The sequence below is a fragment of the Lissotriton helveticus genome, chromosome 7 (genome assembly GCF_964261635.1).
Source record: "Lissotriton helveticus chromosome 7, aLisHel1.1, whole genome shotgun sequence".
NCBI classification, from domain to species: Eukaryota; Metazoa; Chordata; class Amphibia; order Caudata; family Salamandridae; genus Lissotriton; species Lissotriton helveticus.
Window position 1 is genome coordinate 98,876,706 of NC_136068.1, and position 15,430 is coordinate 98,892,135.

General features: G+C 52.1%; 1 protein-coding gene across 2 annotated transcripts in view; it reads right to left on the bottom strand.

The window, feature by feature from the left end:
* Positions 1-15,430, bottom strand: part of CABLES2 (Cdk5 and Abl enzyme substrate 2) — a 159,265-nt gene that overhangs the window by 40,423 nt on the left and 103,412 nt on the right. For both annotated transcript variants that reach the window (XM_078651605.1, XM_078651606.1), the window contains one exon: positions 9,575-9,652. In XM_078651605.1, the coding sequence (XP_078507731.1) occupies positions 9,575-9,652 (78 nt within the window). The remainder of the gene's footprint in view (positions 1-9,574; positions 9,653-15,430) is intronic.

Here is a 15,430-nt window from a genome sequence, read left to right on the forward strand (position 1 = left end):
TTGTCCGCGGCCAGGACCAGGCCCTGGGCCACCCAGGTGCCACTGGTCCATGCCAATTCGCAGAGCGGGGGGTAGTAACCCCTGGCACATAGGAGCCATTCTCCACTCTTCCTGTCTGCAAGACAGGACTAGACTGCCACTGGTACTCCAGCCTAGGGCCTACAACCTCAGGCGGACCAGGAGTCTCAGGGAAGGCTCTCCTCCCCCTACCTCTTCTCCTAGGGTTCCTCCTCCCTCTGCGAGGGGTACCCCTAGAACGCCATTCCAACCCAGGACTTATCCACTCAGGTTGCACCGGGGTCAGAGGTGGGCTCTCCCACCCTCTGCACCCCCTTCCAGAGGTCTGCCCTCTCCCACCTGGAGAAGTTCCTCTGGACGAAGAACCGGTCAGGACACTGGTTACAGTCGTCCTACCCTTCAGGTCAGGCTGATCCTGAACCTGGCCTTCCAACCTCTGGTCTAGAACCTTCGGTGGAACAATTGCCTGGGACTCCAGGACTTCTGGGGATTCACACGCAATCCCCCTGAGGCTAACAAATGTCACATCGGTTGCGTGACGGTCTGTCTGGCGCAGATCTCCCGCCCTCTGTCCACCTGACAGTGCGTGACGATCCCCCAGACCAGAAGTGGTGTCACCATGGTCACTACACGGGAACCTAGCCCAACTGGGTAGTCCCTGACCCACTGGTCCTTCCACTGGGGAACTCCCCCAATCACTCCTCACTCTGGACTCCTGTACCCTCCCTATCGGAGCGGTACTGCCAGACTCTAGAACCACAGGAGCTCTGGTTACAGACGCTTCAGGTCCTCTACTCACTAGGAGATCCTCCTCAACTGGGTTAACAGGACAGCCTAGGTCCCCAACCTGGTGTTCCCTCAAGAAACCACCCAGGTTCTGAGACAGGGCTTCGGGCCTCTGGGGGCTCTCAGCCACCCACTGACTCCTGCTCCACTGAGCCAGGCAGTCAGCCCCTACACCCTTCTCACTAACCAGGGACCTAGCTGGGCTACACTGAGCCTCTTCCACCACGCTGGGCTGGAAGATCCCTGACCCACTACTTTTGGAGTCACTCACCAATGACTCTACAGAACCTCTGGTCCCTTCCCAGCGGTCTGCTTCCTCTGCCAGCTCACATGGTTCAGACAATCCACACCCTAACAGGTGTTGGCGCAACCCTGGTGAACAACAACTGAGCAACTGCTCTCTGAGTAACATATCGAACAATAGGTCCCAATCACATTTCGTGGGCTCCCGTACCCAATCACACAGGGCTTCACAACAGTCATCCTCAAAGTCTTCCCAAGACTGATGAGACGGTTTCCTAAGGTTCCTAAACCTCAACCTATTCTCCTCCTCTGGGGAAACAGGAACCATACTGTGGGAACTGGGAATTTCTACACTGTGATTTAAATAGCTGCCACCACTGGACCCAACCCTCCCTGGGGGATCCAGACACTCAACACTTCGCGCAGGGGATAGTCTACCCTCCAGAGCTACTTTGCCTCTGGTGGCGGCCCTCTCAGCCTCCTCTATCCTGTCCTGCGCTAAGACCCTCTCGGTCTCCAGCTGTTGCTTCTTAACCTCCAGCTGTTGCTTTCTAATGCCCAGCTGTGCCATAGCCTGGGCATGCTCCAACCTGAGCCTCTCTAAAGCCAGCTGGTGCTCCCTTTCTCTTCTCCTATCTTCCAGCTCCTCTGGGGACAGGGAAAGGGATGAGGCGCTGCCTCCTAAACTGGACCCAGCAAGGGACTCCCTATCTATGGGGTCCTCACTATCTGCTGGCGTCCCTGTGCTATCATCTTCTTCCTCCTCAGACTCTTCAGGGCTCCCCTCTGACCCACCACCCTCATGGTGTGAGACCCGGGCCCTCTCTTCGCAAAACTCTCTCAGTTCATGCAAAAACAGACCCCAGACATTAAAAGCAGACTCCATCTTGGCAAGATGCTCACAGACACGTGCAACACAGGGGACTGAACAATCTGAAGTAAGAGGACACAATTCCAAAACTTCAACAATCTCCTTATCAAAGAGAACTCATACTCATGCGTCCAGGAAAACACACCATTCATCCACACACACCCTCCCCTCGGATCGGTAAGGCAGTTTCTACCACCCCTGACTTCTCAACCTGACCAAAAGCGACACAGGTACCAAACTCTGGAAGCAGGGCGGGGGACAAATGTACTGAACACAATCAAATGACACTCTTCAGGAGAAGAAACAATGGAATTTCAAAAACAATACAATCCCCTAAAATGTGGTCATCTAAAATGCAGAGTTTTGTGGTGCAGCCAGCCGCTACTAAGGTACAAGGCAAACACAAATCCTTATCCCACCGCTGGCCGCCAATGTTGGAAATGGGATCCCCGGCTGGCCAGGGCTTTCGCCAAAGTCAGTCAGAGACCACCACACCCAAGTCAGGGCAAGGGAGTTACACGCCAAGATAACTCCTACTCACCCTCTAGGTAACGTGGCGCGAGCAGCAAGGCTAAACTTGGAGGCGATGTAAGTTAAGTATTTGCGCATGCACCCCAGCAACAACTCCCAGGGCCCACCACAAAGGAAACTCCACACAAGGTTATATAAAAATAGCCTTTGTATTACACCAAAACACATTAGATAAAACACACACTTTACAATGTGCCAGAGGCACGGGCAGAATTTACAAGGGATTATTTACAAGACAGGGCCACCTGGACCACTGTCAGGAATCAGAAGTAGCACTTTCAGAAATAGCACTTAGTACATAGAATATAGCACAAAATAGCACACAACCAGTAATCACTGGTAACCAGGACCTCACTAGCACCACCTGTACTAGGGAGAAAACAACCACCTATGTATTACAATACCTGTAGGGGTGTAAGCACATAACACATGATGCAATGCATAACATTCATTCAGAGGTGTAAGGAGGAAAACACATGATGCATCACAATACATTCAGAGGTGCAGAAAGTACAATTGCGCCAAACCCACGTAAGTCACCACCTGTGACTGTCCCTGTGTCCAAAGTGTCAGGGTCCTAAACGTGGCAGCTGCCCACGAAGTGCTGGGCAACTGGTGCAGGGAAAGTTAGGGCAAAGTTGGAGCCTCTCTGGGCTCAAGAACCACCACTGTGGCACTGGTGAGCCTCTCTTAGGCTCTCTGACCAGTAAGGGGGGGGCTGCTGAGCCTCTCAGGGCTCCAGCAACAAAAAGGTGCAGCCTCGCTGGGCTGTGGGGTCCCCCTCTCTGGGGACCCAAAGGGATGAAGTTTGCCAAGAGCCTCGCTGGGCTCTAACTCAACTGGTGCCCCCGGGGCCCCTCGTGACTCAACAGGAGCGCTGAGGGGCTCTCTCTCGTTGGAGCCTCTCTTAGGCTCGGGACGCGGGGCTGGCAATCGAGCCTCGCAAGGCTCGCCAATAGAAAATGCCCCCAGAGCCTCTCTCAGGCTCCAAACACGTGGGCGCGAGGTCGCGCTGCCGAGGGCGGCAGGGGGGGGGGGGGGCGGACACCGACAATGTGTCCCGGCGCCCCTCCCTCCAGAACGGCCACACTCACCGGCTGGTCTCCAGCGGAGGCGGGTCTCTCCCGCTGGTCCCGGGGCTCTCCTCGGCAGGCTGCTTCTCGTCTCGCCCCCGGCCTGCCTGACTTCCGGGTCGCGGCAGCGGGGCGGGACTTCCGGTCGGCCTCTCCGGGGCCGCACTGTGATTGGTCGGCCGCCTCACCACTTCCGGGTCGCCGCGGGCAGCGCGGCGGCTCGCTTCTAGGCAGGCAGGCGGCTTCCCAGATGATCCGAGGAGTGGGCTCCCTCGTAGATCAATAAATCAAACAAATATGCGGCGTGGGCAGCCGCTCGAGCCGCGAAGTGCAGGGTGGGCACCTGCCTTACAGAAGCGCTCCCAGGCGCTGCTGGTCAAAATCAAGCGCTCTCAAGCGCTAGGGGGGCACAAACCACAGCGCTCCCAGCGCTAGGACGAAATAAAGCGCTCCCAGGCGCTAGGAGGAATCTGCAAGCGCTTCCAAGCGCTAAGAGGCAATTCCAGCGCTCCCAGCGCTAGAGGACAGCCCAAAGTCCAGCAAAAGTCCTTTCAAGGGGCAGGGGGCAAGGCTGGGCCCAGAGCCAGCACACTGGGTCTCCAGGCAGGGAGACACCCCAAGTGGCGGTCCTCTGGCCCAGCAGCAGCAACAGCCCCCTCAGGATCCTGGAAGAGAACAACTTCAGTGGGGACACAGCCCCATTTTTATACAGTGCATTCCTTTGTTCAAGGGTGCAGAGTGGGGGCGGAACCAGTCGCAGCTGGTTCTTGAGTACTCTGTTTACCTCAACCACCCTCTCTATTCACTGGCAGGGCTTGGGTCATTAGACACACCACAGGGGGGCGGAGCCAGCATTGTGTGGGGAAAACCCAGCCCATCCAGGACACAGGTACACTCCTCCCACACATCACTCATGCTAATCTCCCACTCACCACCGGGCAGACCCATCCAGACTTCCTGGAGCCTGGCATGCCAGCCAGCTCCAGCCAATCACACGCCAGCACCCTCACAGCACACGTACAGCCATGTCTAGAAATGGCGCTTCGCTACTAGACACATACCTGCTGCATACACCATCTCGCAGCATTCACTCTCACGAGTTCACACATACCAGACTCAAGCCTGTACACCCCACGCATCAGGAACTACCAGGGACACATACACTCCCCATGCATTCCTATGGGCGGGCAGGCCTAGCTCAGCACATGCACTCAGAGTGCGCACGCACTTTCCACTGGGACACAGTGAAAGTGCGCAGAATCCCAAAATCACCATCTCGAGGTCACCATTTCAAGCAAAAAGTCTCGGGGTGAACCTGCCCTAAGGGCCAAAGTCCAACAGTAACGTTTTATGGTCTCTTAGGAACTAGCCTCTATGCAAAACTCAAGGAGCGACTTTAATTATAACCTATCAGTCGTACAGTTTTATTCTTAATCTTCTTGAATGGTTTTCAACTTACAAAGATGTTTTAAATTAATATTTGATATACATTTTAAGGAATGTTCAGAAGAAATTTCCAATAAAAATATTCAAGCAGAGTAGCGCTTTGGCAGACACACAAACATCTGTCATGATCCTGAAGTCGCATGTTAACAAAAGTCCATATAACAGATGAACCATGCATGTGCGGAACGAAGAATTTCTCAAAGCGCTGGGTAAGTGGTCTGATGGATCTTCAGGAAAGGGCAACCATTCTTGCAAATCTAGTTTGCCAGCAACTGGGCTACCCTCATTCCTGTCCTAGTTTTCAGTCAACACCTCAGGCATGGGGTAACATAGGATCAGTCATGCACATCAGATAGATTTTGAGAAGAAACTGCAATGGACGATTTTGATAGAACAGAAAAACCTAGTGCAAGGGAAAATATAAACTGAGAACCACACACTCCTGCCAAAACATTAGTTAATAAACCCCAGGTCAGATAGCAAGTTCACAAGAACCATAAACATGAGGTCAAAGGGGAGGTCGAACAACCAAGGTATTATTCTCAATCATACAGAGATGGAGGAGAGTTCAAGAGACACAGTTATGGGTGAGCCCAAACAAAGCCCAAAGATACAAAATATGATATTTTCAAATAAAACGGGTAGAACTGCTTTAAAAGCCAGCGCTTTTCATTGATTAAGAGAGACCAAGAGAAGATGTGAATGTTAACCCTACCCCCAGAACGATGCTGCCAACTACAGGGACGGGCATGCATGTGTACTACAACACTGCTACCTCCAACCAGTGAACCAAAGACTAGAGCAATGCTTGTGCCTGAAAAAGAAGAAGCCAAAGTAAGGCAAATAAGACGAGTTGGGGATGTTCCCCTCAGATCAAGGGGAAATCGCAGAGCTGAAAGGAAACCAACAACATATTCCAAGTCCCTTTCTCAAAATCCCAGCTTCTTCGGGTACCAAGGAAGGAGACTCCAGTGGAGCAGAGACAGCGAATAGATCTAGACTTACAAATGGAGGATGTGAAACCCATCATCTCCTGGACCTCTAGAGAGCAGGCAGTGGGCTGGGATCGCCAAGGGGTAAATATACAGGAATGTTATACTTATTCATTCAGGGAACCTTGCATATTTGGGCAAAAACACTTAAAAACTAGGAATGCAGAGAAAGAAACGGACAACATAAGGTTTGTGACCACAGCTGGGAAAATAAGGAAATCAACCTCTGGAACACAGTTGCTTCTTCAGCCATAAGTACCACATCAATCTCCAAGGATTGGCTTATCTGGGTGCACTCATCTGTGGGTTTTCAATCTCTGTAGCTATTCCTACAGTTACCTAAATACGACTTGACGGATGAGCTAGTATTAGCATTACTGAAGCATAAAGAGTCCTCGCTAAGAGAGCAGCGAAGAAAAACTGAAAAGGGCTGTGTGTCCCACAGACCGGTCACCCTTATAAGAAATAAAATATTTCTTCAGCATACAGACCTGAAGAAGACAAAAAAGGAGGCAGTAGAAGGCCTCACTATCTTTCCAGCAGCAATACAGTCACAAGGACCCTAAAGGTACAGGAGTTTGGTGGGTCCCAACCAACAGCCACTCTGACAGCGGTCAGCTGCCCAAAGGAAGTTCCACTGCCTAAGACAGCAAGTCAAGGAACCAGGATGAGGAACACTAAGTGGTGAAGGGAGAAGCAGATGACAGGCACGCGTAGAAGGTGTGCTGCAAGATACCGGATGCCAACCACCATCAAGGAAGAAAGAAAACAATCAGTTGCAGTATAACCACAAGGCAGCTGCAAAATCATGAGGTGTAGGCTTGCAGGTGGGATCAGAACTAGGTGCAATCATGATTGCAAAACATGCCTCCTCCATATTCTATGGAAGAGCGGCTCTCAGGGGAGAGAGCAGACAAAGTAATTGACCATGCTATAACTAGTACCCATCTGCAGGGTTTTAACCTCCCACATCTCACCAGACCAAATACTACTCAAATTTGGTCCTCGGAGGCAGAATTTAAACAGCCTTGGCGACCATCTAAAAACTTGCGACAAGCAAAAGAACAAAATGAGACAAGTTATACTTTAAACAGTGTCCTGTGGAAGGCTATTTTTGACCCAGGCACACGATAACTTGAACTTGGCTATAATGACTTTTCAGGCAGAGCCACTTTGGCTCATAAAACTCACTCAGTCTATTTTTAACACCATCAATGCTACAGAGATTCATCCTCTATGCTAATCATCGATGAATCCCATTGTTCATGACGAGCTGAGCTCGTCATGAGCATGGAAGGGGTTAATAGAGTCATTAATTCAGTAGCTTAAAAGCTTTAAACACTTAATGACAGGATACTGCTGTCAAAAAGATCACATGCTTGGATGACAATAGGGACATCCTGTCTCCTGAAGCCACAACCATAGCTAGGCACATTGTTTGGGTTACACGCAAAACTCAAGCTGCTGAACTTCCGGCTAGGCAGCTTTTCTACACAAGGCAACTCTCCCATATGGCGGAGAAATACTACCGTATCCGCTTGGCGGCTGTGCCAGTTTCTAAAGGAAGACATCTGTCATTGTTTTTGCACTTGGCCTGCTGCAATATCGTCTCATAAGGAACGGATTCCGTACATGCAGACTGGCAATGAATGCCGTTCTACAAGAAGTAGACCTAATGCTCCCCGGGAAAATGTCGACATTCCTGAGACTTGTGGGAAGTAAGAATGGCCAAGTGGAGTCTGCAGAGAAAGGGCACCATTTTTAAATGTTAAAGCTCTGCTTGCACTCGGACCATTTAAAAGTACTAATTGTCTGGAGCGCCATCTGCTACCTGGTTATGACCTACTCGACTCCTACTTGCACTCTGACCACCTTGCTTTTACACAGTAACCTGTTAATGCGCAAAAAACTTTTACCAAGCGCTCTCTGTTGGCTACTTGCAACTAGCCCATAACAAATCGGGGCACCTAGCTTTGTAGCTAAAGTACTAAGCGCTTTATTCTGCTAATTTGCACTGCATTTTGTGCTTTTTGATTGTCCATCTCTGCTCTATTAATTGTAACATAACACCTACCATCTTAGCCATAGCTTTTAAACACTATCCTGCAAACTGATGCACCTAAAACCATTGTCAGCAAATATAAAAAAGGCCAAGTCAGTCTTGCTGATCGAATGCTTCTTTCTCAAGTTTCAGTTTTGCATGGTCGTCACACACTACAGATATTTCTCTGCTTCTAGACTGCCAAACTCAGTTTATTACTTTCCACGGTGATGCATCTATCTTTGTAGCTAAAGCACTAAGCATTTTATTCCGCAAATTTGCACTGTAATTTGTTTTTTTAGATTGTCCATTTCTGCTTACTATCAATTATATCATAGCATCTGCCATCTTAGACATACCATTAAACACTTTATCGTGCAAATTTGCATTCTAATCTGATGATGCCCCTAAAGCTAGGCTCTCGGCCGCTTACCTTTTAACCAAACTTTTGACGTAAATAGTTTAGCACAGCAGCGTCTATTCACTCTAATACACTTAGATTTAGTGAGTCATTTCAAATATGGAGACAAAGGTTGGCATGTGGTCTGTTATACCAAATTAAAACAAAGGTTTGTGTTTTTAAAATGCGTTTTCAATTATAGTAAGCACGTCTATATAGCGTATCAAGTTTTCAGAGCACTTTGTCTTCTGCTGGCCTTTAATTGTAAATCTCAAAGAACAGGATGTTCACGTTTTCGGTTTTAACCTGAGTTTTAATTGTACGTTTTAACGAACTGAACAATAAAGATTCATTCGTGTGCAATCAGGTGGAACATATCGGGAATATGACATTGCTATGTTTCATCCAGCCTTGATGACATGGTGGAAAATTTTGAATTTGGAACTGAACAGGGTCGAATGTTAGAGTGAGCACCAGTATTCTGGCTACAGCTTAGTTAACAAAAAGATAGAGCAAACCCTAGTCCAGTTTTGATCAGATTTGAAACCAGGCCTGTAGCGAGACAACAGGTGGATCCTTATGTTTAACTCCCCACAAAGTGGTCTGTAGGATCAACATAACCACTGCTAGAGAAGAACCCACTGCATTGGGGCTGTTGATTGTAACACATGTAGCCAATCGGTTATTGAACTATCATTAAAGCCAAGAATCAAATGTCAGACACAATGATGTGGCCATGACCTTGTACTCAGCACTCATTCTTCCAGAAGGGCTCTCTACCCCCCACCACCTCCCCATCTACATGCAAATATTAACATTTGTGATACTGTGAAATATGCAGTATCGCAGACGCTGGTCTTTCAGTACAGGATACTCCAGAAGATACCATGACTGCCTGAATCCACCGCCCGAGAGGTTCACTGCTGAATTAACAGGCGGACTGCATTATCCACTTGTATCCCCAGACCAACATCTACTTCGAACATTTGGGTCGCCTCCCGCCTATGAGTGCTCACTGCCCTATGGAGACCCTGTGACCCCTATAGCCACATCATGGCTGCCCAGGAGCATTATAACGTTTCAATAGGCTGCAATGAAACCAAGCATTAAAATAATGTTACAAAATGTTAGCTTGTTTGGTTTACTAAAAAAAAAAATCAATGAATTACTTACACGATGCGCACACTTTCCCCATAGGGCAGGATAGAAAACGCTGCACATAATGATCTTTTGGCACAAATAAGAACAATCCTGAAAGACACAATGAAGAGCAAAAATAGAATTAGAACCAGACACAAAGGCTACACGCATAAAAGATGGGTGGCAAGCTTGGCAAGATGAACGGTGTGTACAGAATTATTCAGGACTGTACCAAACTAAAGTCAAAAATCCACACTATATAGAGAGCTACCGTTATAGTTGGTCTTCCTTTCATAAATGTTCAGCTGTCTGTTCTTTGATTCAAATCTGTTTTATTTTGAACACAGCGTTAAGCCTACAACCTCATGCCGAGGCCGGCCGCGTATGGGATATCTCTCGTGGTTCAGTGCCAATGTGGTCGGGAAAGGAGCTTTAACACAGCGCCTTGCCTACAACCCTCTCTGGAGGGCCGGCCGCGTGGCTTAGGGGTGCATTGCTTAGGGGCTAGTCATATGCGAGAGTATATCCGCTTTTGCAAGTAGGGTATGTGGAGGGCAACTAGCCCAACTGTCGCTAACTGCCCAACAGGGCGCAACTGTCTCGTAGGGAGACGAGGGCCAGAGTGGCAAGTAGGAGAAAAGGAAGTAGGAGAGACAGAGGAGCCTAAGAGTAGGCAGATAGAGGGAGATAGGATGGTGGGTACGGGCGGCATGGCGGAGGGCAGTTTGTAGGGGGGAATGCGTGTTAGCAGCAGCATCTGCGATGTGTATGGTGGTCAAGGGTGCAGCCTGGCCGGGTCCGTAGGGACGAATGCATCCTCGAAAAGGTGCAAAGCGCGGAGTCTAATGGGCATATGTCGCGCATACTCTATAGAGCAGAGGTGTCGCACCAAGGGCTCCCAGACTGCCTTGAAGCGTGTGTCCCGCGCCTGTAGCCGTGCCGTGAGTAGCTCCATCGCCAGGACCTGCCAAAGGCGCACAAACCACGAAGCTATGGGCGGCGCCTCTGCTCGCTTCCAGTATAAGGCGATGAGTTGTTTAGCTGTACCCAGCATTTGGAGTTTAAGGATCCAGTCGCTGCGGGTGAGTGCCTTGAGCGCGGCAGGGCGTATGCCGAGTAGGATCGTGCTCACTTCCTCAGGCAAAGGGAACCCCAGCACCCCTTTGATATGGTTAAGCACCTCCTTCCAGAAAACAGTCAGGGTTGGACACGTCCACCATATATGCACAAAGTCACCAGTCGCAGAGTCACATCTCCAGCACGTCAGCGAGGCGTTGGGGAACATCTTGCTAAGGCGCAGAGGGGTGTAGTACCATTGCGTGTGCAGTTTGTAGGCGTTTTCACTCTGTGGGACGCTGCGGTACACCTTGGGTATATCCCGCCACAGTCTGTTCCATTGGGAGAGGTCAATGTCCGTGTCCGACGCTAATTGCCATTGCCTCTGATAGGGGTGCGCAGGCGTCAATGCAGGGTGCTGCAGTATGTAATATATTTGCGAGATCAGCCTCTTCAGCCCCCCCCGAGGGAGCGTGCCAACTTCTCGAAGGGCGTGTATGCCCGGGTGGCTGCTTGGTACATGTCGTCACGTGCAGTCCAGTGGCGTAGCTGAGCGTGCTGCAAGCCAGCCTGTAGCGGTACCCTAAATTCCTCCCTGCAGTCCATCCAAGTTTTGGGTAAGCCCTCAAGGAAAAGGTCTCCGACTACTCTGCAGTCCCCTTGAGTCCATTTGTCAAACGCCCGAGTCCGATGAGCCGGGGGAACTGCGGATTACCCGCTATCGGGGTGTGCGGGGACGGGAACGTGGTTAGATCCCTGGACACGGCTATGCTATCCCAGATGTCCAGCACTGTTTTTGTGGGGACTGCAAGGTATGCACTTATGGAGCGTGCCGCCCGCGGGAGCCAGGGTAGGTCCCATATGGTACGTCCTGTGACTGCTCGGTCCATGTGGAACCAGTGCTTATCGCTTTCGCGTGAGCCCCATTCCACCACGAAACGGAGGTGCGCTGCCCAGTAATAGTGCACCAAGTTGGGACATGCCAGGCCACCTCTGTCCCTCGGTTCCATGAGTACCTTCTGCGAGAACCGGGGGCGCTTCCCGCCCCAGATAAAGGACATGATCTCGCGCTGGAGGCTCCGAATGCAGTGGAGCGGTATAGGGGTGGGCAGACATTGGAATACTTAGAGAATTCTAGGGAGGATCGACATTTTAACCGCGTTAAGGCGTCCCTGCCAGGATATCATCAGGGGTTTCCATTTCCGAAGGTCCTCCAGTACCGCTTTGCGACACTCCGTCCAGTTCACCGAGGACCAGGAGTCTAAGTGGGGGGGTAAGGGCAAGGCCCAAGTATCTGATGTGGTTCTCCGCCCATTGGTAGGGCACAGCCTTCTTCAGGGAGAGGACGTCCTCCGCAGGCACAGTGAGGTTGAGTGCCCAAGATTTAGTATGATTTATTTTGAGACCCGACGCCCGTTCGTATAGACAGAGTACCTCGTGGACCGCTGGTAGGGATTCGTGAGGGTGAGGATCAGGTCGTCCGCGAATAGCGCCACCTTGTTGTCCCTCCCCCCATGGGATATTCCACGTATTCTGGGGTCGTACCTTATCAGCGCCGCAAGGGGTTCCACTGCAAGGGCGAACAGGAGCGGTGAAAGTGGGCACCCCTGCCTCGTGCCTCGATGTATCGCCAGCGGTGGCGTTAACTGGCCATTTACCCTGATCCTGGCCTGCGGTCCTAGGTATGGGGCCATGATACTCGCTTTCATTCTGGGGCCCAGGCCTAGTTTCTGGAGGACCTCCTTCAGGAAGGCCCAGTCCACCCGGTCGAAGGCCTTCTCCGCGTCAAGCGAGAGAAGGCAAGCCGGGATGTCCCAATGCCGCACTTTGCCCACCAGGTGGGCCAGTCTGCGCACGTTGTCGGCCCCTTGCCGGTCTCGGATGAACCCCACCTGATCCGGGTTCACCAACCCTGGCATGTATGGATCTAGCCGCTTAGCCAGAATCTTGGTATAGATCTTCAGGTCGGTGTTCAGGAGGGCGATGGGACGGTAGGAGGCACATAGCGCCGGATCCTTCCCTGGTTTTGGTATCAATGCGATCTCCGCCATCCCCATGTCAGGGGACGGACCAGCCGTGCCCGAGAAGGAATGAAACAGCCTCAGCAACTGAGGGCGAAGCTGGGTCTGAAAGATTCGGTAGAAGGTCAGCGGTAAGCCATCGGGCCCCGGGGTTTTCCCCGTGGGGAGATCTTTAAGAGCCGCAGAGATCTCGTTTTCCAGTATGGGCTCTTCCAGCTCCGCCTCACAGATCGGTGATAGTGGAGTCCCCTCGAAGTCAGCGAGGACGGCCGCCCGCGCCTCCACTGATGTAGGTTCCTCCGCGTATAGGGAAGTATAGTAGGCCACAAAGGCATCCTGCTTGGCTCGCTCAGTGACGGCACGAGTACCATCCTGATGTTGTAAATTAGCGATATGGGCTCTAGCTGCTCTCGCCCTCAGCCGTCCTGCCAGCAGTCGTCCCACCTTGTCCCCCCCCATCGTAGTATTTTTGTTTCAGTGCTAAAAGGGAATGCTCTGCCTTGTTGGTGCGTAGGAGGCGAAGTTGTCCCCTGAGGTTCGCCAACTTCCTCCTGGACGCCAGCGAAGGCCGGTCTCTGTCCTGCGCCTCCGCCTGTTTGATCTCGCCTGCTAGGTCAGCCTCCAGTTTATAGGCCGTCCGTCTTCTCGCTATCGCCAGGGAGGTGATGTGAATCCCGTATGGTGGCCTTGAAGGCGTCCCACACCACCGGGAATGGCGTTTCCGAGATATCATTGATAACGAAGTACGAGTCTATGGCTTCCCGGATGCTGGCAACGTCCTCCGGGTCTCGAAGGATGCTCGGTGGGAGAGTCCATCGTCGCTCCCGGGGGGCGTGCGCTAGTGGATCCTGCAGCAGCAGTTCCACATCGATGCGCGAGTACGTTCGGTGGGAGTGCGAGTTGAAGGTATAGTCACGGACCCCTGGATTAAGGTAGCGCCACGCATCGACGAGCCCTAAGTCCGTAATCTGCTCTCTCAGCGTGGCTGACATTGCGCCCGTGCCGCTAAACGCATTGTCCCCGCGATCTATGTCTGGGTCCCACACTAGGTTGAAGTCCCCGCCTAGGATTGTGCGCGGTCCGCCGGTCTGAAACTGTTCCCGTAGGAGCGACTGGAGATACTTATCTTGCGACTGGTTAGGTGCATATACATTGCCTAGAGTGAACTGCATCCCTCCCATCTGTACTGTGGCCCGGAGGAAGCGTCCGTCTCCACTCTTGTAGGGTTTTGTGGGTCCCGCCTAACGCCAGCTCTGCATAAAATGGCCACCCCCGCCGTTTTAGTGTCAGCCGACGCCCAGAATTGTGTGGGGTACCTGGGATGCGCCATGCCTCTAGTGTCCCCCCGCAGAAGGTGTGTCTCCTGAATGAAGACAATGTCAGGGGAGTGTTGAAGAAGATAGCGCCATACCTGATTCCGCTTGTTGGGGGAGTTGAGCCCTTTGACATCAAGTGTCAGGACTTTGAGGGGCTTAGGAACATTCACCGCCATGACACTAAGGGGGTTGGAGCCGCCTCATCTCCCAGCATCCCCCACCCCGTTGAGCAAAGGGGATTAGCCTCCCCCACCCACCGCGGTCGCGCAGGCACTATCAATAGCCTCCGGGCCACCACACTACACAAAGGGAAAGGGGACCAAGTATAGGGAAGGCTCAGGTGAGAAGTAGGAAGAAGAGAACAAGCAGGAAAAGATAAAACACATAGAAGGTACATAACCACAACAGGCCAACGTGGCCGAAGTATAATGTCCCAGGTTCCGGGCATCCTCTACCCGAGGGTTTGGATGAGCTCAGGAATGTCACTACCTAAGGGACAAAGAGGGGGGTGTCTTGTCAAAGAGATGGGTCTCAGTTGCCCCGAGGCCCGTCTGCCCCGCTGCCCAGGGTGGATTCGGGGGTAGTTAACGCGAATTCAGCACCAAGATAGGTGTGTCTTGGCGGCCGGCTCAGCAGCGTCGGGTCCCAACGGTGAAGAGACCATTCCTGAACTGTATGGCCGCTTGAGCCGACCCTCGTGATCATCCGCAGGAGAGCAGCTGTACCCCATTGCGTTCCAGTGCAGCCCCTCTCTCGTTATTGCCTCGCCAGGGCCACCCTTAGTGTCCGGCTGACCCCACTCATTGATGCGGCGGGTTCAGTTTTAGGGGTGCACTCAGCCTACGACGTCTGGGAATGTAGTCTCATAGGGGCCGCAGATGTGCAGGGGTCATCCTGTCGCCCTGTAGGGGGATCTAAGTCTCAAGGGTTGTCCAGTGTATTAGTAGGGAACGTGGCAACGTTCTCCCCGCTGGTCTTGGAGCGCCTAGGGTCCGGGGTCGGTTTGCTGCAGTTCACGGAGTGCGGGGCTTCGAGAGTTGCCCCTCGCGGTCGTCTTCAAGGGAGCGAATGTGTTCTATGATGTCCTGTTTGGCCTGAGACATGGAGCAGTCGTCCTTCGGGGGAGTTCGGCGACGTCGGGTCACCGTGGTCCAGTCCGGTCGGGCGTCTTTCCCGGCGTTTGGAGCGGGTGGGGCTGCGCTCTGGGGATTCCGAGAGTCGAAGCAACTGCGCCGCCTCGTTGTAGGAGCGGATGACTCTGCGCTTGTCCTCCCAACGAAAGATGAGGGCAAAGGGGTGTCCCCACTGGTAGGGTATTTCGAGGGCCCGCAGCTTCTCCGTCACCGGGCGGAAGACTTTCCTTCTGTGCAACGTGTTGGGGGCCAAGTCTTGGAATATTTGGATCTTGTGTCCTCTGTAACGTAGGTCCTGCTTGTCCCTCGCCGCTTTCAATATGGCCTCCTTCTCCGTGAAGTAGTGCACTCGGGTTATAATGT